The sequence below is a fragment of the Leptinotarsa decemlineata genome, unplaced genomic scaffold (genome assembly GCF_025532065.1).
Source record: "Leptinotarsa decemlineata unplaced genomic scaffold, Ldec_3_MD MMD2_tig00026307_RagTag_RagTag, whole genome shotgun sequence".
NCBI classification, from domain to species: Eukaryota; Metazoa; Arthropoda; class Insecta; order Coleoptera; family Chrysomelidae; genus Leptinotarsa; species Leptinotarsa decemlineata.
Window position 1 is genome coordinate 4786027 of NW_027412681.1, and position 23858 is coordinate 4809884.

The 23858-nt window shown below is 36.2% G+C and overlaps 2 protein-coding genes across 4 annotated transcripts in view; both read right to left on the reverse strand.

Moving 5' to 3' along the window:
- Rhp (GTP-Rho-binding protein rhophilin) overlaps nucleotides 1–804 on the reverse strand; it is a 144993-nt gene extending 144189 nt beyond the window's left edge. Inside the window, exon 1 of the mRNA XM_074180824.1 lies at nucleotides 435–804. Coding sequence (XP_074036925.1) covers nucleotides 435–524 — 90 coding nt within the window. The 5' untranslated portion in view covers nucleotides 525–804. The remainder of the gene's footprint in view (nucleotides 1–434) is intronic.
- A 2333-nt stretch (nucleotides 805–3137) lies between these two features.
- Hasp (Hig-anchoring scaffold protein) overlaps nucleotides 3138–23858 on the reverse strand; it is a 92338-nt gene continuing 71617 nt past the window's right edge. For 2 of the 3 annotated variants that reach the window (XM_074180812.1, XM_074180810.1), the window contains 5 exons: nucleotides 20524–20675; nucleotides 20255–20428; nucleotides 17831–18010; nucleotides 14393–14563; nucleotides 3138–5996 (listed from right to left, as the gene is read on the reverse strand). In XM_074180812.1, coding sequence (XP_074036913.1) covers nucleotides 5788–5996; nucleotides 14393–14563; nucleotides 17831–18010; nucleotides 20255–20428; nucleotides 20524–20675 — 886 coding nt within the window. In that variant the 3' untranslated portion in view covers nucleotides 3138–5787. The remainder of the gene's footprint in view (nucleotides 5997–14392; nucleotides 14564–17830; nucleotides 18011–20254; nucleotides 20429–20523; nucleotides 20676–23858) is intronic. The other variant, XM_074180811.1, reaches the window with a different exon arrangement.

Here is a 23858-nt window from a genome sequence, read left to right on the forward strand (position 1 = left end):
AGTATTTGAGAAGCCGTGGATGTTTTCCCCAATAAACATTATATACTCAGTAGCAAGATGCTAAAGGTGCTCAAGTAGCAATTGCATGGCCAGTTTCTATGACTTCAAATTATGACAGTATGATTTTGGAGAAATTTTCAATTACCATTTGAGTAACAACTGGTCAAAAGTCAAAACTAAAGCGTCAATTACTTTCAAAACAAAAAGTATCGCTAGGCAACCCATCACGGTATCAGGTACCGTAAAGTTCGATTTACGGGTCGCAAATTGTCATTGATTTCATAAAGATATGAGAAAAATATTTGAAATCGACAATGAGATAAGAATCTGCAAGGATTCCTGCATGAATAGTCGAGGATATAAATCTTTGGGGATTATGAGGGTTTACTAGAAGTTGGAGTTTTATGGCCTCAAATAAAGTGCTGTAAACTCACCCTTATAAACGGCCTTCTCGGTAAATCCCCCAAATCTTCAGTGAAGACAGTATTCCCGTCAGTTTCGTCTATGGGCACGTTCTCGCACATTTTCACATTTTCCACCACACGGCACTAAATTCAAAACATGTAAACACAAAACAAATCGACGTTTCAATAGCACCTGAAAAACTAACTCGAATCTCGAGCTAACGCAAAGCAATCGCCGAGAATTTCGAAAATAGCGCGTGAGAATTCAAAGAGCGACTAACTCGGGAACACAATAGACCACCTTTCAGGTGAGCACTTTGAGGTTATCTCCGGCGGATTTTCGACGGGACTGCGCGCTCACGGCACAGGTAAACAAAACAGTACTTGCCGGCGGCTCGTGTTGCAATTGCATGGCCTCCTACGTTTGATTAGTCATTGGGGATTGCGGTGCATATGTCGGTCGATAATTTTTATGAGCTCGATCAAACGTTGTTTGGAAAAGTAGGTGCGAGCGAATCACAACAAAAGAGTGGCGTTCGCTTGCTGCGAACTATGGGAAAAGTTGCATTCGACGTGATGAACACATCCCGGTCATTGTGACGTTCAATTTTTGTCATAGTTGGTCATCTACGTCATGTTACTGATAATATATATGAATATAATAATAACAATTTATTTTCCCAAGAAACATACAATTTTTGTAGCAGGGAAAAACACAATAATTCAAAAAAAACCTAACCATAACATTACTAAGTACGAACAGAGCACAAAAAAAGATAAGTCAAAAATGAAACTTGAAAAAAATATAAATATACCTACATATACACATATATACATACATACAGTGCCTTCATTTCAAAACTTCCCACCCCTAGTACTTCGTTTAGCAGGCAGAATTTGCCGTAGGTAAAAAACACGTCAATTTAGATATCGAGGGGGAAGTTTAAAACCAGTGCCAGTGGTATTTTAGGTTTAACCCCTTACCCCTACTTAATAATTTTGAATGGCACCCCCTATCTTATAACACATCATTTTAAAGATCTTAAAAATTCTCACTCAACCTCGTTATAAAAACTGAAATTGGTTGATCCGTTCTCGTAAAATAGGGCAAAAAAGAAAATTAATTATAACAAAAAGCAAAAATTTACCGCTACCACTGACTCATTAACGGTATATTTATGTCTCTTTTTCACACAGAAATTTTTGCTTTAGCTGAAAGTGAGATAAGGGTACAGTTGCTTCTTGGCTTCAGTTACAATTAAATGGTGAAAACAGTTATCAGAATTAGTTACTCCTGATTTTAAACTGTTTGTCAAGTGGTGTCAGTTGCACTGACAGTAATACAAATCGTAATGGTGTACACTCTACAAGCAAGAACTGAAATTATTTTTATTTATGGTGCAGAAGATATGTGTGCTCGTAGGTTTTTAATGAAAGGCATGCCAAAATGTGAGTCACCGATATGTTCCAGACCTTGTTCAAAAATTTTAAGAGACCGGTTCTGTGTGAAACAAAGCAGTAAAGCAGCTCCGAGAGTTCTTACGGAAGCCACACAGATTGAGATTTTAGACCAATTCGCCGTTGAGCCTACTACTTCAATTTCGAAAGTCGCTAAGTTAGTAAATATTTCAGTTGGTTCTATACACAAAGTTTAAAAACTAAACAAGTTATTTCCTTGCCTAATGAGTATTCTTCAGCAACTCAGTGAGGATGACTATGATAGGAGAATTGAATTTTGTGAAATAATGACTGCGAGAATTCAAAATGACGCGAATTTAATAAAAAATATTTGCTTCAGTGATGAATCAACTTTTTTTCTTAATGACTTTGTAAATAAGCATAACTGTAGATACTGAGATAATGAAAATCCACACTTGTTTCGAGAGGATCATACGCAATATCCACAAAAAATAAACGTCTGGGCTGGAATTCTGGGAAACGAAATAATAGCCCGTATTTTTATTGAAAAAAATTCAACTGGTCAATTGTATTTAATTCCGTAGAATGTCAAGTAGATGAAGAAGACAACCCGCTCTTGGATGAAAATTTACATTTTCAACAGGACGGCGCACCGCCACACTACGCATTGCATGTCCGACAGTGGCTCAATCAACGGTATTCTGACAAATGAATTGGCAGAAGAGGCGCTCTGGAATGGCCGGCAAGATCTCCGGATTTAACGCCATTGGATTTCTTCTTTATCTGGGGTTATTTGAAGACAATGGTATACACAGGATTACTGACACATGCAGACAAATTAATAACGAAAAATTTACAAAAGTCCGACAGGAATTCGAGAATAGATTGTACTTCTGCTTAGCTACCAATGGTGAACATTTCGAACATCTAATAAAGTAAGGTATATTTATTCAATTGCAAGAGCTATTATTTTATTTTTTATTATAATTAATTTTCTTTCTGCCCTTTTTACGAGAACGGATCAACCAATTTCAGTTTTCTAAACGGGGTTAAGTGAGGATTTTTAAGATCTTTGAAATGATGTGTTACAAAATAGGGGGTTGTAGATCGAATATAAATTAGGTTTGTAGAAAAAAATGTGTGTGATATCAATGCTTGAAATAATTGGTTCAGAAGGGTATAAACGTATAGTCATGATGCAATACTTACTTTTCCACAAAATTAAATAATAGTCTTTTGAAACCAATATCTTTATGGATATTAAGGAGTTGAAGCCTTATACTTTATAGGGAGGTTTTTGTAATAAAAAAATCATTCTGATTACATTTTTTATTCAATAATCACTAACAAATCGATAATACTCCATTTCCAGACTTGAAACACCTAGAAAAGGTGACAACAGTCAAAGATTTCATAATTTAAAACAAATTTGTTCTTTTCAATTCGTAACACTTTTCCATTTCCTGATGATAGTTTGAATTAAAAAGAATTCTTCAAATCAAAGCAATCGAACAGAAAATGTCATGCACCCCAAAACCATTGGTTACAAATTATTGATTGATATATTTTACATTTGAAATCCTTAAATATATTATGTTATTCAGACCTCTTTCAGGTTTCATGCATTTCCACTCAATTCAATTCACAACTTTGACTATTACACTAAAATTGGACAGTTGAAATTGATACAATTCAAATTTCATATTTCATGGTTATACATAAAAATGTTTGATCGTTCTAAATTATTCTCATTATAGCTTGAAGCTTCTCGAGAATATTTTTTTTGATGTACGGTCATTGAATTAAAGGAATTGGTCAGTTTTGGCTAAACGTGATTGGCTGAAGTAAACAAGTTGAGCAGAAAAATATATTTTCGCGAGATATAATCAAATATAATCAGTTCTGAATTGAATATACATGATTATCTTGATACAAAAAAATGGTATGATGAGTATTCAGATTCCAGACTCAAATAATAATAATGAAAATAATAATACTTTTATTTCGCTTGTTGAGAAGAACATAATTATATAAAATACAATAACAAAGAAAACGTCCAAATGGACATACATTTTTCATGTACATACACACTCTTTGCCAAAAGGTAAAGTTGACTTCTTTGCTACAGTATGCATTGGAAATTATCAATTTTTTTCGACCGTGTCGACTATTGATGCTGACTGGAAAAATAATTTGTGTCTGTTTTCATACACATAGACACCCGACACCCAGTTCATAAATATAGACACCAGCTACACCAACCATTCCAAATCTTTCAAATGTGTTTCTACAATGTATTTCATCAGTTTGGAATTCCATTGTCTAATATTTGCATTGCTCAGCAATGCGAAACCAACCGCGAGCACACACCAAACACAGCGAGGAGAAACCAGCAAATCCGGAATAGCAGAGCATGTTTGGACTCATCAACACAACATCAAGTGGGCTCAAGCTGAAATCATCCACAAAGAGGAACACTGGTTTAGGAGAAAGTTCAAAGAAGCCGCGTATATGTTTTCCAACAACGAATTTAGTCAAGCTAGCGTAGAGATGCGTAACATATGGAAACCTCTAATCAAGCGAAAAACTACCAACTCCCGCCAAACGGTCATCTCCCGCCAAAACCAATGAAGCGGAAAGAGGGAAGTCCAGTTATCACCCGAAGACGATTGTAGATACTAACAATCGAAACGTTGTGACATAACTTGCTTTGAAATATTTTAATTTTTATTTTTTCATGTTTTGTTGATAATATTTTTAATTTTTCAATTTTTTCAGCTTTCATTAATATTTCAATTTTTATTTGTTTGGTTGTTGTTGTATGTTATTTCTTTGTAATTTCAGTTTTTTGTTTGATAAAATTGTTATTTTCGGTTAATCTTTTTGATTTATTTCAGGGTTATCAAATCAATTTATATTATATTAGACAATGGAAGTCCGACCTGATGAAATACACCACGAAACGTGTTTCTACAAGACTGTCTTCAGCCTATCTAACCGAAAAATCTATGAGTCCTCTTCTGAATAATTGAAATCATTTCCGCATAGCTTTCACCCCAATACAAACTTCCATATTTGGGGAACTTCCATGTTTCTTCAACTCATTGCACAGACTTCCAATAGGTGGAGTCCACGTTAATTTATAGTCTGGTATAATTCCGATTATTTTGCTCATAGTATATGATTCGGCAAACTACTATTCACTACTATTCACAAACAGGTAGTGATTTTTTTTTCATAATAGGTACTCGTAGACCAAGTTATCGGCATACACCAGATATAATAAGGGTCCTAGCATGGAACCTTGAGGAACGTCTGACTTGATGATTGCAGGTAGACTTGTAGTGCTATTTGAGACTATCTTTTTAATCACGGTGATATCGCTCACACAATATCTCTCCGGTACCAACAAGAATATTTCATGATTTAGTCTGTCAAATGCTTTGTAGAAATCAATAAATGAGGAACAAATATTCAATTTACCATCAAGATCATTCCCCAGAATTTTATAAAGAGCTGTATTGTATACTGAGTAAATTTATGTATGCATTTGACACAGCATTCATATGTTCATATTTAATTGTATTGAATTGCTAGTCATTTCGTAATAAAATTTTTGTCGATGTTTAGCCAGGGCACGATCGATTTTCACTTGCTATCGTCCAACCCGTGTCAGGAATCACACGTTAAAAGGTAAGTCCTCGTTAATCCTTAGCTCGCACAAGTTTTGACTTCTGAGGTTGTCGTTCGTAGGGGTGCGACAGCTGGTTAACGGAAAAACAGATTTCAAACAGATTTTTTAAATCAACCTAATAAACTGAACAATTCCTTTTAGCATTCCGAAATTGGTGAATGGTTCAGAATTCAGAACATAAATGGAAGGATTTCCGTACATCCCACAACAAAAACCTTACTTTCTATGATATATTTGGATATTCTATAATTCAACTTAAAAAAGGGATATTTATTTGGCATTCTCATTATTTTCTGCCGAACAAGTGGGAATGGCATTGGACCATTTTCCATTCTTCAGGCATTTCAACATGGCCGCACCCTTCAGTTGCAGTCCCTCTTCGCAAGTGAAGGTTATATTCTCCCCGATTTTGTAGAAAAACTTCACCGAAGACATCCTTCCGCTGATCGTTGTACCCGGATAGGAACAAGCTTGGACACCTGTGGGTTCAAGAGTTATTAATATGTTTGTCTGACGGTGATTGACAATGTTTCATTGTCTGATATTATATGAAATGATTTGAAATTCCTGAGATAAACCTGAAATGGAATAATATTGAAATAAAATACAAGTAAAAATAGAACAATTGAACAATAAAATAAAAATAAAAAGTTACAAGGACAAACATCGTCTTTTGTGAAGAATCCAAGACATTTTGTCGAACTACTAGGGGCAATTGTAGTCACACAGGAAGATCAAGTGATCAGTTTCGACGTGGAAAGCCTTTACACCAACGTTCTGGTCGAAGAAGCATTCCAAGTCATACAGAGGAATCTAGACGAAGACGGGGAGCTGGAAGACAGAACGAATTTACCTATAGAAGTAATTATGGAATCACTAGGATGCTGTGTACGGACCTGTTATTTCCAACTGAAGTACGAATTCTCTATATTGACATTGACACCAGTCAAAGCCAACATATATATATATGGAGTGGTTTGTGGCCATTGAAGAAGCCCACAAGAAACCTCGTGTCTGGTTGAGTTTCGTTGACGACACCTTCATAATATGGAACCATGAGATTACTGAACTAGACGCCTTCCTGAAACACATCAACAGCGTAAGACCTTCCATCACTTTCACAATGGAGAAGGAAATCCACAACGAATTACCATACTTAGACGTTTTGGTGAAGAGGACCGACACTAAGTGGGAAACATCTGTATACCGAAAACCCACTCATAAGGTACAGTATCTGAACCACGAATCCAACCACCATCATTCGGCTAATAGAGGAATCATCAAGTCTCTATTTGACCGTGATTTCGGTCTCTGTAATACGAAGGAAGGTCTGGAGAAGAAACTAGACATCATCAAAAATGATCTTCAACAGAATGGCTACTCCAAAGCGAAGGTGGAACTGACTTTGGCTAAAAGACAGCAGGAGCATCGCAACGAAGAGACGCCGTCACAACCAGTGCTTGAACTCCCAACATCAGAGGATTATCGGAAAGGATAACTCCCGCCAAACGGTCATCCTCCACTGAACCGGTGAAGTGGAAAAAGGAAAGCGAAGATAATTGAAAGTACTCGAATGACCCATAAATAGTAATCTCCTAGAGGAATTAGTCCAGACATCACCCGAAGACGATCGTGGATACCAACAATCGAAACGTCGTTTTATTTTTACTTGTATTTTATTTCACTATTATTCCATTCAAGGTTTATTTTCACTCAATACAGTTATTATTTTCAGCTTTTCATTTTTATTTTTTTATTAGTTGTTTCAGGAATATCAAATAATTTTATATAATATCAGACAACGCAAGTCCGAATTAATGAAATTCATCAGTTATTGATATACTGAAATATCCTCGAAACAGTAATTTGTATCAGCTAAAAATTATTTTTATTTGAACTTCAAGCTCCTCTCAAGCTTCAATTGTACATGTAAGAGTATTTCCTGGACAAAGCAATACTGCTTGCACTATAAAAAAAGTTATCAAATATGATAATAAACCAAACTCCCTTACGTTAGGGCGTGTATAAACCCCTTAACTCTACCTTATAGTTAAAATATGTGGACTGTCCGTTCCGTAGGGGTCTTGTAGATACTACCATGAGCTTATAATCAGAAATGTATTGTCAATAGTTCCTGGAGCAAAGCATTGGTTACGTATTTAAGCTATAAGATAGAATTTGTAGAGTTGAAGCGTGTCTACACAAAATTCAGTTCCTGGTGTGACAGAAATAAATTAATTATCAACATATCCAAATCAAGGCAACCTCTTTCATGTGCCTAAGGAGAAGCAATAAACCAAGAATGACAGACTTCTGCACCATCCCTACTATATGGTCTTCCAACAGGGACTTCCGAACTTTGACAGTTGATGGGAGCCATCTTGTTGAAGCTGCATATGTCAAACTAGTTGTCATTTATTCAGTATATCTGTCTCAATGGACGGATATAGCATTCAATGACATGCAAATGATAAAATTGTTTCATCAGAGGAGTATTCGTAATGTGGTGGATAGAATCGAGTCCACTGATTCAGTAAACGATCGATCAACTATTCCCACACTGGAGTGACGAACGATGTCAGAAATTACTTTTCGACAACGTCTAGTCAGGGGAATTCGGAAACAGCTCAATATCAACAAGTCGTCTGATCCTGATGAAGTCCCCGTCATCGTACTTAAAAAGTGCGAAAATGAACTCGCACAAGTGTTTTGCAGACTTTTCAACCCGTCTTACGAGAAAGGGGTTCTTCTTTCTTGTTGGAAGATTACTCGCGTTCAGCCTATTCCCAAAAAGGGCAAGAAAAATCTTCCAAATAACTATAGACCAGTCGCTTTACTCTCAGTGATATCAAAAATCGTGGAGAAAGCCGTAAACCACCATATCCTTGAATACCTGGAAGGTTTCAACATCTTGAGCGATCATCAATATATGACCTTCTACCGTATGCCACCCATATTTGGCATAACGCAATCGAGAAACATGAAAACATGTAGCGCTTGGGTAAATTTTCTTTTTGAGTACATCCGGCGATTTTGAAAAAATTTTTGACTGAACTTTACCAATTTTAAAAAGTTCAGAAAAGGGCAACTTTTCAGCCTTCTTTTTCACCAAATAAACTATTTGAAAACACAAGCATTCATTCACTAGGTCACCTTTACACCTTATTCCTCCTTCTTTGACACTTGTCACTACAATAATCAACATTTTTCTTATAAAAAACTTAATTTAAAAACGAATGCTTCTTCTGGTGACATTCTTCTATTTGTAGGTTAGTTACTAGTGACATTTCAGAAAAAAGCGGTTGGTATTTGTCGTCACCTACTATTTCAAATTCGTAGATTTGAATTTTTAGTTTGACGTGAGAGAAAAATACAAAATGAATTTGAACGAAATTCATAACTACCACTACCAAAAACCAATTTACGAGCTGAAGAATGGAGGCAAAAACATTTGAATTACTTTAGGAATATTGACTGCATCAGTCGTACCAACCATGTCATTAACCTTAAAAACGTAAAATACAGTGATATGTAACCAAAAAGCAGCTCCGTACATTTTTTAACATTTTTATAAGAAAAATGTTGAAAATTGAAGTGAAAAGTGTCAAAGACGGAGGAATAAGGTGTAAAGGTGACCTAGTGAATAAATGCTTGTGTTTTCAAATAGTTTATTTGGTGAAAAAGAAGGCTGAAAAGTTGCCCTTTTCTGAACTTTGATGGGCCGTAACTTTTTAAATAAGAGAGAGCGCCGCTTTTTTCTTTCGGATTCGTAATCTACGCATCAAAATACGTAAGCACAGTCAAACATTTTTTCAAAATCGTCGGGTGTCCTCAAAACGAAAATTTACCTAGCGCTTGATATTTCTAAGGTCTTCAATCGTGTGTGGCACGCGGATATCTCTCAAATACTTTTACCATCGCTGGTGATTCCCAGGATTCTATATTGTCTCCAACCCTCTTTCTATTGTAAATCGAAGACTTATTGGAAAAAACCAAGAATCCAAAATATTGCTTTGCTGAAAACAGCACACTTGCTTAGTCATGCCATTTGGATTCCAGGACATCGGCAGCGGATGCACATCTCCACATACAGCAGGAGGTTACATATCTTAATGAGGATCTAGAAGTAATTTCGAATTAGGGTGGAAGTAACCAGGTACAATTCACTGTCACAAAAACCCAGGCATCGGTTTTCTCCAAAACGATAAATGACTCAGAAGCGGATATTATAATGTCAGGTAAGACAATTCCACTTTCTGCTAGGAAATGTTTGTTGGGGGTTGAAATGGACACCAATTGTGTCTTCGCACAATCATGTCGCTGAAATTGCAAAAGCCGCTTGCTTGGAACGCTGTCCAAACTAGGCAAAGTTGCCTCGGCAACTTTGCCTAGTTTGCCTAGTCACTCACAAGAACTAGGTCTTCCGCATTCCACAATTTGGCAAATTTTGCGTCGTGACTTCGGCCTGCACCCGTACAAAATTCAACTGACCCAGGAAGTAAAGTTGGCAATTGATTAGGGTCAGTTGCCAACTGCTCCAAGACACCATCCTGACAGTCCATAATGAACCTCTCAGTTTCTAACTTCAACCCACTCGACCTGTAGAAAGCAAATGTCAGGTGCTTTGATAACCCAAAGTCTTCAACGTGGTTGAAGAAAACCCCATGCACCGACTCATCCTTGTGTTATTAATATTATTATTTTTAACTAAGTTTCCGCTGGTCAGGTCCTGTCCCGAAGCCCCGATACGTTCAGGGGGACGCACCAACATTATCAACCAAGCACCTATCCCTACACGGTGGGGTATACATGTCCTTGTTCATCTTTCACTGCCTAAACCACTGTGCATGCTGTTTTTGGCTTGGGATGTGGGGGTTGAGCAAATTGGCCATCAGATGCCTGCTTCCACGTAGCCCCGCTGGATACGGGAATGACAGAATCACTTGTGGTTCTGTTATTTCCTAACTGAATGGCATTCCCAACGATAGCTTAATCCTAAGGTGTGTGTATCCGTGCCGAGAGGATGAATGACACTGAGCGTATCAGCTGTCTCTACGGAACCTTCGAGATACCGGGCGCCTACTCTTCGTAGCATCGCCTTGTCACGGTAATGCGGAGTTCTGCCGTACATGACCTTCTTTCCCTAGCTACTCGTGGGACTTTTTTTTCTGGCGCTCAGTCTACAGAGGAGATGAATGTCGAGCTTACGGCTCTAACTGACCTCCCTGTAAATTTAGATCAGGAGCGAGACCACCTTCTCAACTCTCCAACTCCTGATCCAATAACTGGTGGTGCAGCCAGGAAATGACTGAGTCATCTCCTCAAGAGCGGGGTACCTTATGAAACCGCCTTGCACCAAATTTTTGAGCGGTGTACTCAGAATGTGTCTCAGGTGGAGGAACAAACCCCCCATGAGCAGGTTAGCAAACGTTTGCGCTCAAGTGATGATTCACCAAAATCAGTGGAGAAAAAGCCGTCAGGTGTAGCTGACGTGCAAAAACCATCATATGGAAACCATCATATGTCGCGGGTATCAAGGCGAGAATCTTGCAACTTGACTATATGACTACCTCCTTAACGATAAAACAGCAGAGCATATACTTTGTACCTGCCCCGCTGGGGACCGAATCAGGTTTTTAGAGTTCTGTATAGCCCTTCTCTTACTATCTGACCTGAAATACCACCTACCATACAAACTTATCGGCTTCGTTAAGAAGCTGTGTTTATTTATGCGAGTGTGAATAGGTGTGACCCACAATAAACCCTTGCGGGTTGCGTTTGAGGGTCGAATAGACCCACTCACTTGCGACCTAACCTAACCTAGTCCGGCAAGCCGGTATGATTTTGAGATTCGAGTATAAAATCTCGATTTTTTATCGGTTTTTCTTCCATTTTTCGGACGATATTCGTCTCACCAGGAGCTGAAAACTCCACCACAAATATCGTCATCAATGAGTGATTGCTTTTTTTTATAGGTTTCCGATTCCGGATTGATCATTCCTCCCGTTTTCATGCTCTTTTCATTCTTTTTCAGTTTATAGCTTCCATACCCCTCAATCAACGAAATATTTGAAATGTAATAGTGGAATCCAATACTATCGTACTTGTCACAATTGTTAATACTATCGATGCCATTCTTAGTAGGTTTTTGGTAAAAGGAACTCTAGTGAACCCACTGTTTCCGAGAGAATACAAAAAAAACATCACTAATAATCAGAATTTGTATGAATACACACTATCTAAAAACAATTAGTTAAATTACAATTACAATTCTTAAATTAATGAAGCACATGTTTCTAGATGAATTGCAACAATTACCACAGGAATGTCAAGCTATAAAAACACAATCATACACCTGCTTCATAAGGAATAAAACTCAAATCGCAACCTTGAAAAATTTATAAGAATGCATTCAAATATTAACTCATAATTGAACTGATTTAAAAATAACGCTCCATTGTATGCTTATCTACAATTTTTAATTGCCGTTATAGTTTCCACGATAACAATATTTATTGAATGAGAAATTGCTCTTTATTGAGGATGTCATTGGTGATAACAACCACATTATAATTTGATTTCTTTTTACTTTGATGAAATAGCTTGCCGGAGACGCCAAAAGTCTAGACGAGTGTATATTTCATTTCTTCTCGGTCGAAGATCATCAAATTTATTCGTCTTTCTTTTCGAAAATCAGCCTCATGGTGACGGAACACTTTTCATTTTGTTATGCAAAAATCTGAGAGTGTGAAATCACCAAAAAATCAAATTTCATGGTCTGGTGATATTCAATATGAACTTCTCAAGTCAACGAATCGTAAAATTCTGCAGTTCAATAGTAATCAACGACATGAGGAGACAATAAGAATTATTGACCTGGAAGGAGCTTGATATTTTTTCAACTCCATCTGAATTATTTCGTCGTCTAAGTAGCTCTGCTACTGTTGATGATTTCCATCCACCATGGCGTTTCAAAACCGTTATGTTACCACCTGCATCAAGTAGAATTGCAGAGCACTGACAGTATTGAAAATATTACTCAGCAGTCCCTCTTCTGACGATGCTAACTTGGTTAGTGAAACGCGAGTTGAGAGACAGCAATTTTTTTCTGGAGAGTGAAAAATGTTTTCAGTAAATTCATTTTACTCCAGAGGTACCAAACTACTTATCACCGTTGTAGTAGTTTTACTTTTTGCATGTTTCATAAAAATTATCGGTTGAATAAGTAGTATTGTTGAGAGAAACTAACAGAAAGGAATGATGAAAGGTAATTAACTATTCTGCGAAACCCATTTTATTACAGAAGTTGAATTTTTGGCAGTTATAAGGAGGATGGATCTTCAAGATCAAATATCTGTTTATCAATTGTTAAAGTAGTCATTGGTTAAACTTTCTCCCTTGCAGTTTTACTGTTTTCCCTCCCCGGCTAATATCACGATGGACATTTAATTATATTTGATAGATATTTTTGCAACTTCCCTCGCATAGAAACTTCTTGCGGATGCTTTTCATTCGATGGAGTCAGTCAAAGTCCGATCACACCGCTATTTTGGTGGATTTTCCATGCACTAGCGATGAGTAATACTTCAAAACTTGTGTGAACTGGTTCCAGCGAGTTCCCACTGTTGGACAACCCAAAATCATCTGCAGAAATTTCTTTTGTGAGAAAATTTACATATTCTTGTCTGTCTGATATAATTCAATATCCATCGTGAAATTAGCCTGGAAAGTAATTGTTTTCAGCGAGCATTCTCCAGATCCCACTGTTCAACACTGAAAGAGGTGAATATTCTAAAATAATTACTCTCCTAATGATGAGGGATATGCACAAATTAATTTCCCACATTATGGAATGTTTCTCGGATAATTTCATTGCAAAAACCTCATATACTAGGGTTCTAGAATGCAGTTGTGTAACGTATACTTTGAGTTTCTCTAATCTCCACAAAAAAATCTAGTGGCGTTATGTCAGGTGATCGAGTGGGACATTTTGAAGGATCACGCGTATACTATCATTCGGTTTGAATGAGTGTCATCCAGGCACTAACCGGTCATAATTATTCTCAGATTCCTCATTTATTTCAAAAATAGTTGTTGCGATAGTATAATGTGAACTATATTGGGATTATATAATTCATCATTTTTCCAGATTCTCGAAAATAGTATGACTGCCAATTACTCAGGAACGGCTAGTCCAATTTCCACAAAAAGACACTATTGGGTAAAGAATTGAATAAATATAGTTTGAAAAACTAAAAACACGCTTTTAAAGAACATCGAACTAAAAAGTTAAAAATATTTTTTTTAATAAGCTTAAAACAATACCGAACGAAAAATAACAGTAGTCGTCTGATGTCTACATTACAATTTACAATTTTACAAAACATTTAGCAAAGTGTGAAATCCAAAATATTAATAAATCCTTATGTCTAGTGACTATATTACTAAAAGATTAAACAATTCTGGTACTTACAAGAAAAAAGATGTAACAAATCTGGTACTTACAAAGAAAATGGAAAGGCAAAAAAAAGCTTCGAAAACGCTGTAGCGTTATCACCTGAAGTGATACATTAAACAGATCTAAGTTATTATGATATTGATTTCCCTGCTTCAAAATACAAGGCATCGGACTGTTCAAAGCATAAATAGTATGGAAAATATCAGGATTTCTCGTATCTTTTTGTTCAATATGAAACGTTATTAGTTGAAGTAGTACTGGGCAGTTCATCTCACTATTTATTAATTTGAAGAGGAAACTCAAGTTCATAGAAATTCTCCTATCTTCCCATGATTTTATATTTAACTTGGTTGAGAGTTGGCTATCAAAACAAAATGTCGTTTGTCATTTTTCACTATTTTCAATATCGTTACTTACATTTCGGAAGCTTTCCTGACCACCTCGAATTCTCTTGGCACGCCATGATGGGTTGTCCTTCCATCATGTAGTCGGGATTACAGTTGAACTGCACCACATCACCAGCCTTGTAAGGACCATTTCCTTGGATGTAACCGTTCTCTGGAGGCGTTGGATTGTCGCAATGAACCTCTGTAAATCATTAAAATATTCGTGATTACGTTACTCAAGATCTTTATGATCATTCAAATCATTCTTCTGAAACGTACACATGGAATGTGGGATTTTAAAGATTCTAGATAAGAAATGAAGGCTGTGTTAATCGAAATGTAGTTATATCTATGAATAATCTTTCGTATACAGCGTGTCATTTTGAAATTTCATGAGTCTTATACAGGGTGAGTCAACAAGATTCCCGGTCCCGGTCCATTGCAGTGGAAACATTTTTTCGAACTGCTCAATTTTTTTGCAGTCACATTGATTATTACTATCTTTTAAAATTATTTTCTCGTATACTGGGTGATTCAGCCGAGCATGGCCAACTAAAGTTATATTTTTTTTAAATAGAACAGTATATGAGTGACTCATTCGATTCCATATTCTTTTAGCTCTCTGAGGCATTTTAGTTTTCGAATTTCTTTTGCGACATTGCCAAGGTATTCCAGAAAAACCTATACTATAACAATTTTCAATTGAAGGTGATTCATTAGCAAGGTCGCACTTGAAGTGACCAACGCATAATCCTCTTACCAACTCTGCAGAGGCGTACCAAAATAATATTTTTATTTATTTAAACACATAGGTAATTACGTAAAAATTGTTATAGTAGGTGGCGCTACCTGGTATCAATAGTAAAACTGATTACATTTTCTTATCAAGCCAAATACAGGACTTCATAATTATTATGTTTCTTTTATATAGAAAGAGAACTGCAAAGCAAAGAAATGATTACCCATGTTATGCTTATGAAGTTTCAGAATCCATTGACTCCATGGCATTACAGCATTACAGCATTAGCCCAATCTTCTTTTCGTATCCGTTCCATTGGGAGTTCTAATAAACGTTGGACATCAGAAATTTTATATGTCACGATTTCACGAGCTACGTAACCCTTAATTTGAACTCAGATTAATCCTATCGGGTTTAACTCGCAATGGTAAAGAGGAACTCTCAAAATGGTTATGCCTTCAGCACGAGCTATTGTATCCACTACATGCTGGCGATATCTGTCACGATGCTGTTTAATGACACTCATAAGCTCGGCCTTAACCATGTCCTCGGAAAATGGAATTCCTTTTTGTCCTAACCTACTCTGCAAGTCTGCTTTTCTGGTGGTCATAGTTGGGAGCTGTTCTACTAATCGGCTGTGATAAGAAGCGTTATCCATTACTATTACCGAATTTGGCTCCTTCAAAGCGTTGGGCGTCCATGTCTTCGTGATAATCCCCCGTTTTTTGGATGAAAAAATTAGTGCACTATCGTCTAAAAAGCCACTCTCGCTACCTATATGGGCGACAATTAGACGTTGCCCTTTACCCGTTGGTCCGCGTAACCTGTTGATAAACCGTCCACAAATGCTTCACGATAACTAGCTACAGTAGTATCTTGCCAGATCTTAGATACTGTGTGACCAGCATTCACCCACGTTTCGTCTAGATAATGAATCTTTTTGTGAGCAGAACGCATTTCTCTAATAGAGCGAAGATATCTCCGTTGCCATGAGACTATATCTTCTCTTTCTATTAAAACAGATTTACGGTATCGTTTGGCATATATAAATTTTAAATCTTCTTTTTTTATTATTTTCCTTAACTTCTTTTTGCTCATTACCTTTGTCCTCATGGATTCGAGGGTTGGCGCTTTATTTTCAAAAAAGAAACAATGAATGGTATAGCGTACACATTTTCTCTGTTACTCATCCAATTCAATTTTTTTCCCACCACGACAATGTACTTTTGGAGCTTGCACAATCCCAGTCACCTTTTTTTCACGTGCAATGCGTTCAATTGTCGACACGGATATTTCCGTTAAAAATGAATACGGAGTGTATTTTTTAAATTTTCGTACACTCTACAGACAATCTGTTTTTCTTCTAGTTTTCATAAAAGAGCTCTAAAACAACGCATTTTAAACTTATCATTTCAACTTTTTTTTTTTTAAATTATTTACATACTTAAAAAAGAGGAATGAAATAATGCATTCAACATTTAAAGGGATTCGTTTCTATCTCACCATTTGGCAAGTAAACATTTTAGGTTTAGATTTATAAAGAGATCAGAATTCATCGTGGAATCTACCTCAATCGACTCAGAAGGAAAAATTGCTTCTCTTTTAGGTATATTTTATAAAATGAGAAATATTATTCCTTTTAAATATTTGAAAACAATCTCTTTCTCTTTGAAGCATTCAAATCTTCAATACCTAACAACAGTTTGAGCAACAGCTAATTTCTCTCACTTTGAACTTTTACAACGGTTACAAAATCAAATAATAAAATGTATACACAATCTGAATCAGAAAGAAAGGACCAGCAATCTGTATGAACCTAAAAAATTATTTGATACTAGGGGAATGAATTATTCCAAAATATGCATGTTCATTTATGATGTTAAGAATAATAAAAAACATCCAGTACTATCTTTAAATACAAGTTACACATTTATTATAATCATGGAATGTTATTGGGTAGTAACTTTTTGATATTAACTTATTAGTTCGTTCTTCATTACACATATTATTAGCAGATTCTCTGTTGATACGTATTTTTTATATTGTAGAAGCCAATTAATTTAAAGATATGTCTTGCATCTTACTTTTGTTTTATCGTAAAATAATCGTTGGATTACTTAAGTAAATCCTGTGATGAACTGTTTGGAACCTTTGGTGTAGTAATGAATATTACTGGAGGTTTTTCCCAACATCAAACCGTTATTTCAACACCTCGACACGTGTTTCGATTACCAAGTGATCCTCTTCAAGAGGAAGATTAATCTTCCTCTTGAAGTCCAATCTTCCTCTCTAAGATGATCACTTGGTAATCGAAACACATGTCGAGGTGTTGAAAATAACTGTTAATGTTGGGATAAAACTCCACCAAAAGTTCCTCACAAATGTAACTCCATGTTTTCAAAAAATGTTCCTATAACTGTCATTCAGTTGGTGTATGCAACAGAAAGAATCAGTTTACTTTTTTCTACTATTGAGTTTCAAATCGATTTCCTTTTCCAAAATTGAAAGCCTAAACTTTTCCCAGTAAACATACTATATATATTATCACAAAAATTCAATCTTGGAAATCTCCATCCAATAAAAACTGATGAGACAACCAGATAGGAAGGAGAGGCTATTTCCTAGCTGGCTTTGCATGTTTTTTTTCCTCAAACATCTCTGGAATTCAACTGAATATTGGAAAACACCTCAAAGTCTTTCGTATCTGGTTCCCTTCTTCAAAGAACTAACCTTCGCAGGTGGGAAAAGGCGTTGCCCAATCTCCACTCGCTTGACAGATAGTTTCAGCTGGCCCTCTGAGACCGAAACCCGGTTCGCAGCTGAAAATAGCTCTCCCTCCTACCTCTCTAGATACCACAAGAACTTTCAGACGATCGCCTAATGCACCTCCTACTTCGCCACATTCGATACCTATAAAATGGTTTCAGATAAACAGTCATATAGTATTGATACTAAGAAAATATCGTGAAAGATATCAACTCTGGTCTTCAGGAAGATACCTGTCTACCTAAAAAATCAACCCTTGTCAGCCATTCTCTCCTCATACCTTCGAAAAGGCAACCCTCATGTCGTTACACCTTATTTGAAAGGTCTTTCAATGGGGAATGTTCCTCAATTTGAGTTATATCAGCAAATGCAAGTTTGAACAAAATAAAGTTGAGTTTAATTCATGAGTTTTTCAAATTCACTTCGAAAAGTATTCAAATTGATGTTTCAAATGTTGGGTTTTAATTTTTGAAGGGATTTGTTTCTAATTCACATATTGGCAACGTGGCCTATATCAAGTTGAGATAATTTATACGAACCTAGATATTCTACTTCAAAAAAGGAAAATCATATTTATAAATCAACAATTAAGGCAGAATATAAATTATAGTTCAATACCACCTCCACAAGCCACATAAACAACAGTTATTTTGTTATTTATTTGTATAGAGGAAGATAGGTTAGGTGCAAAAAATGTCATATGTCACAGAATGTTTCGGAACTCGGAACATAAGTAAACAGAACAGCACGCCTCTGAAATATGTCATCTTTGTTTGTCCCATACAGGTAACAGATTCATTGTCCTTTATTAGCTATAAGCGATGTTGCCGAATGGTGAAATAGAAACTAATTCCTTTGAATGTTGAATCCACTATTTCATTCTTCTTTTTCAAGTATTTAAATAATTTTGCAAAGAAAAAGGTTGAAATGATAAGTTTGAAATACGTTGTTTTAGAGCTCTTTTATGAAAACTACTTTGATTTTCGTCAGGAGGAATATTCCCCATTCTATATCCAACGCTGTGAGATTTTTGACATTACTAACGAATAGCAATGCCAGAAATAATAAAATACTAATTTTTTTCTAGTTCGAACTGAAAAGTCTATCTGAACACATAATGTCACTATCTGAAATGATCACAAAATTTGATATTTGGTTCACACTGTCGATTTCTCTTAATCCATACTAATGAAATATTCGAAATGTTTTTTCAAATATCCTTTGGTAAAAAAAGTACTTTCGCTGAACCCTTTCTCCCCACAATTGATCACAATTATAATACAAGAATCTTTTTTATTTTCGATCCAGGATTCCTTCTTGAAAACCTGGATTATAAAAAAGGCCTATGCGAAAATAAAGTTAAATATAATTGAAAACTGAAAAAACAATATGCAAAAAGTTCACATACAGCATTTTTTTGCTTTTATCAAAGACAAGTACTTCTCAAGAAAACGCCAAAATGTTGGCTAAAATTTTTGACATTTCTGGAGGTGTTCTTCGATGTTGATGGCCCTCCATCTTCCGCAGGAGTACAGGAGTCTCGCTGGAGACGTCAATGAGTGAAACTATACACGTATGCAGCTTGAATATAATATCAGACGATTATGAGGAGAATTTGAAATGACTGATACATCCACACCACACTTCTCATAAGAGCACAACCCCTCCACTCCACTTCAAGGTAAAACGATGAGGTTTAATTCAAAGTCCTATGGTATGGCCCAAGGTCAAGGTGATGAATCAAGGGCAGGGTCGATCGTCAAGGTCAAACTCCCTGCTCAAGGTTATATGACGTGCACATCGCTCAAGGTCGCATGACGTCATTCAAGGCTGAGGTCAAGTGGTGGGGGAGGTTAAGAACCGTCATTAGTGCTCTATTGCAAGGGACCAGATCAATGTACATCAGAGAACTTTGCAGCATAGGACGTATGCATGTGTTCAATTTGAACATTCGAAACCCAAGCAGAAAAAAGGCAGCCAAGCTGCTGTGTGTCCAACTACTAAACAGTAAACGAATGAGTGAAAAAGGAAATATTACCAATGAACAAATAATTGGTGGAAGAAAAAAGTATGGTGTATCATGAAGCAGTTTCGTTGCAAAAAACTGCTTAATTTCCCAAGATTGGAGTCTTTTGTGATCCCTGTCTCTCTCTTTCTCTTTCTCTCTCTGAATATTTTATATATTTCAAGTACACTGAAAACCTCATGGAAAAAAGAAATTGAATGTATTCATTACTCATTCATATTCTCGTAACCTAATGAATCTTTCCAATGAATGAATGTCATTCAAAGGTTCTCAAATTACTTGGGAAGTTCCAGCCAGAAAATGTCTGTTGTAGTCAAAAAAAATCCACGATTCGTACTCCTAATCTACTTTGTTACACTCACTTTCACATATTGGAAATGGGGAGCTCCAATTTCCGGAAGGAAGACAGACGATTTCTGGAGCACCAATCAGTGAATTTCCATTGATACATGAAAACTTCAATCTCGTGTTCATCTTCGTACTCTGCGTGTTTACAGTCAGTCCTCTTCTCTGTGGTACCACAGGACAGTGAACAGCTGAGAAATAAGTCATATGAAAATGTTGTCAATTGAAAACTCACACACTCATCGTAGGGTATACTGTAGATAGTGGAATCTCGGATAATCCTCACCTTTAACTTCGATCTCAACAGAATGAGTGTATCTCGCCGGTGTTACGCATGTGAATAATCCAGAGTCATCTTTGGCAGCATGAAGAATGGAGAGCCTGTATTCGAGTTGGGAGTCGCGACCTGGATCTGTAGTCCATCCTTCTGGATATTTTCTGTAAATATTCAAAATGGTGTATCGGGTTTTGATCATAGAAATTAGTTCTTCAATATAACCACCTCCGTCCGCCCCTGGTAAATTAGGTGGACTGAAAAAATCGTAGGCTAACACACAGATGGCCCTACAAGTATCAAATTAATATAATTTTAGTTAATCCTAACCTTCAAAAGACAGGTGTACTAATTTCACAGCTGTCGGCATAGAACATTTTGAGTGAATTAACTTTCATCAGTTTGAAGAGAATGTATGAGATGAAATAGGGAACTTGCAGATTTTTTTTTTTTAATCATAAATGTGTTCTGCTATGATAACTATCAACTACTGCAAAATATGAACAGTGAAATATCAATAGTCAGTTTATACGAAATATACAAAGTTTCTTGAGTAGAAAAACCAATTCACACAAGAGGTTAAAGGCGCGAACTGTCATGACGTCATACTGTATCAATCCGGGCGCACGCATACGGCGCAGGCTGAGACTGCCATTCAAATCTACTTATTCAAGCAGCTGCAGCTGTGTAAAATGTGATGATGTCCTGTTTTTTTAATAGATTGGTATTATTGAGTTTTATAGTTTTGTGATTTGTGTTTTACCTTGATTCAGCTTTGTTTGTGTGTTGTTGAATTTATAAATTTAACAAGGACTTTCAATTTCGAAGGCAATGGAACACAAACAATATTACAAATATTGCATTGTGTCTTTGTGCACAAATACCTCCATTAAATCACCCAATAAAATATTTATAAGAGTACCTGAAGATGATCGTCGAACAAAATGGATGAATACATGCAGAAGGAATAGCAGTAAAGCTCTTCATGTATGTGAAGACCTTATTGTGGGGCTAAAGAAAAATCGTACTTTAAAAATGGTATCAAAAAGTTGTAGGACCGGTTGGATCGTCTTTGAAGACAACTGAATTGAATAATAAAATTAGCCTACGAGTTTTTGAGCTCAACTGTTATGTCTCCTAAAAACATAGTTCAGGTAAAGATGCAGTAGTTAATGAGAAGGTTTGTCATAAATCCATGGAGACTGAGCATTGCTTTGTTTGCAAAGTCTACCTAAAAACATCTTTCTTAAAATATGGTTTGCTGAAGCACTAATAAATAATAACCTACAACTCATTAATTGACGAGAACTTCCCGACGGGGTTGATGTTGAAACATCTATAGTTATAAATTGAAAGGAATATATTTTGAGGAAGAATTAATTTTTGGAAAATAAAGGCTTCGGCTTTCCACTTCTCCATCTTCATACAAAAAATATGGGAATCGTCCATACGTTATCGTGTTGCATATTGCATTAATTGCAATATGCATATTAAAATAGTATATTTTGACCCTTTGCAAAAGCAAATAAACCTTTGGTTGAACATGTGTTGAGCTTTTCCAGGTTTTCAAAAATGAATTTCATTAATGTGGGATCGATAGGAACTTTCACAATGGAGAAGGACCGACACTAAATGGGAAATATCTGTATATCGAAAACCCACTCACACAGGACAGTATCTGAACCAGAAATCCAACCACCATCAATCGACTAAGAGAGGAATCATCAAGACTCTACTAGACCGTGCTTTCGGGCTCTGTAATACAAAGGAAGGTCTCGAAAATGAACCAGGCATCATCAAAACTGACCTTCAACGGAATGATTATTCCAGAGTGATGGTAGAACAAGCTTTAGCTAGAAGACAGCAAGAGCTCCACCAGGAAGAGGAGCCGCCACAACCAGTAGTTGTACTTCCCTACATCAGAGGATTATCGGAAAGGATAAAAAGGATTGGGTCCAAGTATAACATCAAGACCGGCTTCAGATCTGGGAACACTATCCTTAGCAGCCTCACAAAAACCAGGCCATCAAACGCGGACTGGGATTCCAAGAATTGCATTCACCGGATACGCTGCGACTGCGGAGAATCATACATCGGTGAAACTAAGAGGCCATTGAAAGTTTGCATTGCTAAGCACAAAAAACACACACAGCGAGGAGAGACCAGCAAATCCAGAATAGCAGAGCATATTGGGCTCATCAACATAACATCAAGTGGGCTCAAGCTGAAATCATCCACAAAGAGGAACACTGGTTTGGGAGAAAATTCAAAGAAGCCGTGTATATGTATATGTCCAGTTATCACCCGAAGACGATTGTGGATACAAACAATCGAAACGTCGTGATGTAACTTGTTTTGGAATCTTTTAATTTTTATTTTTCATTTTTTTTTATTATTATTTTTTAATTCTGTAATTTTCAGCTTTTATTGATGTTTCAATTTTGCATTTTTTTGGTTGTTGCTTGTATGTTACTTCTTTGTAATTTCAGTTTTTTGTTTAATAAAATTGTTATTTTCGGTTAATCTTTTTAATTTTTTCTCAGGGATTTCAAATAAATTTATATTATATTAGACAATGGAAGTCCGAACTGATGAAAGGAACTTTTTACATTGGATTCATAATGGTGTTTTGAACATTCATACCAATTTTCAGCTCTATGCGAGTTGTTGAAACCTCACCTATATTTTGTTGACTAATTTGTTCGGGCTATATGTCATATTGCCATATCAAAGGGACTGCTTTTTTGTTTATTTCTACAAAGTCATTCAATGAGTTTAGTTTTCAACTGTCAGATGGAAGTTAGCATTTTCCTTTGGGTCTTTTAGGTGACACTGGTTTACTATTACTTCAGAAAATATCTGCAATAGAAGTTAATATAAGTTGACGTGACAGATTGTGAGTACTGTACATATACATATATAAGCCAATTTCACTAATTTGTATGGAATTTATAATGATGGCCATCTTTTGAAAATTGTTTATAGGTGTTAACTGTCATATGAATCAACATTAAATAATGTAAATGATTTCAACTTGAAATTCAAGTGGCTCATATTCACATTTCCTACCCGATTCCACAAAAATCAAGAAACAATGTATCAGGTTGTTTCCAAAGTTCTGTCCGTTTTTATGAGTCTACCTTAACTGTAATATCTCAATTGGCGAGAGGTCTGGGAAGTATAGTGGGAGAGGCAGAACTTCGACGCTCAAACCGTTCAATTTTCGAACGGAGAAGAATTGAATATCCTCTGTTGACTAGTGACGGCTACTGCTGATTTGATTTTTGATTCATTTCGTTATTTCCGCACAACAGAATGGTTTAGTCCGGATGGAGAAAGTTATAGTG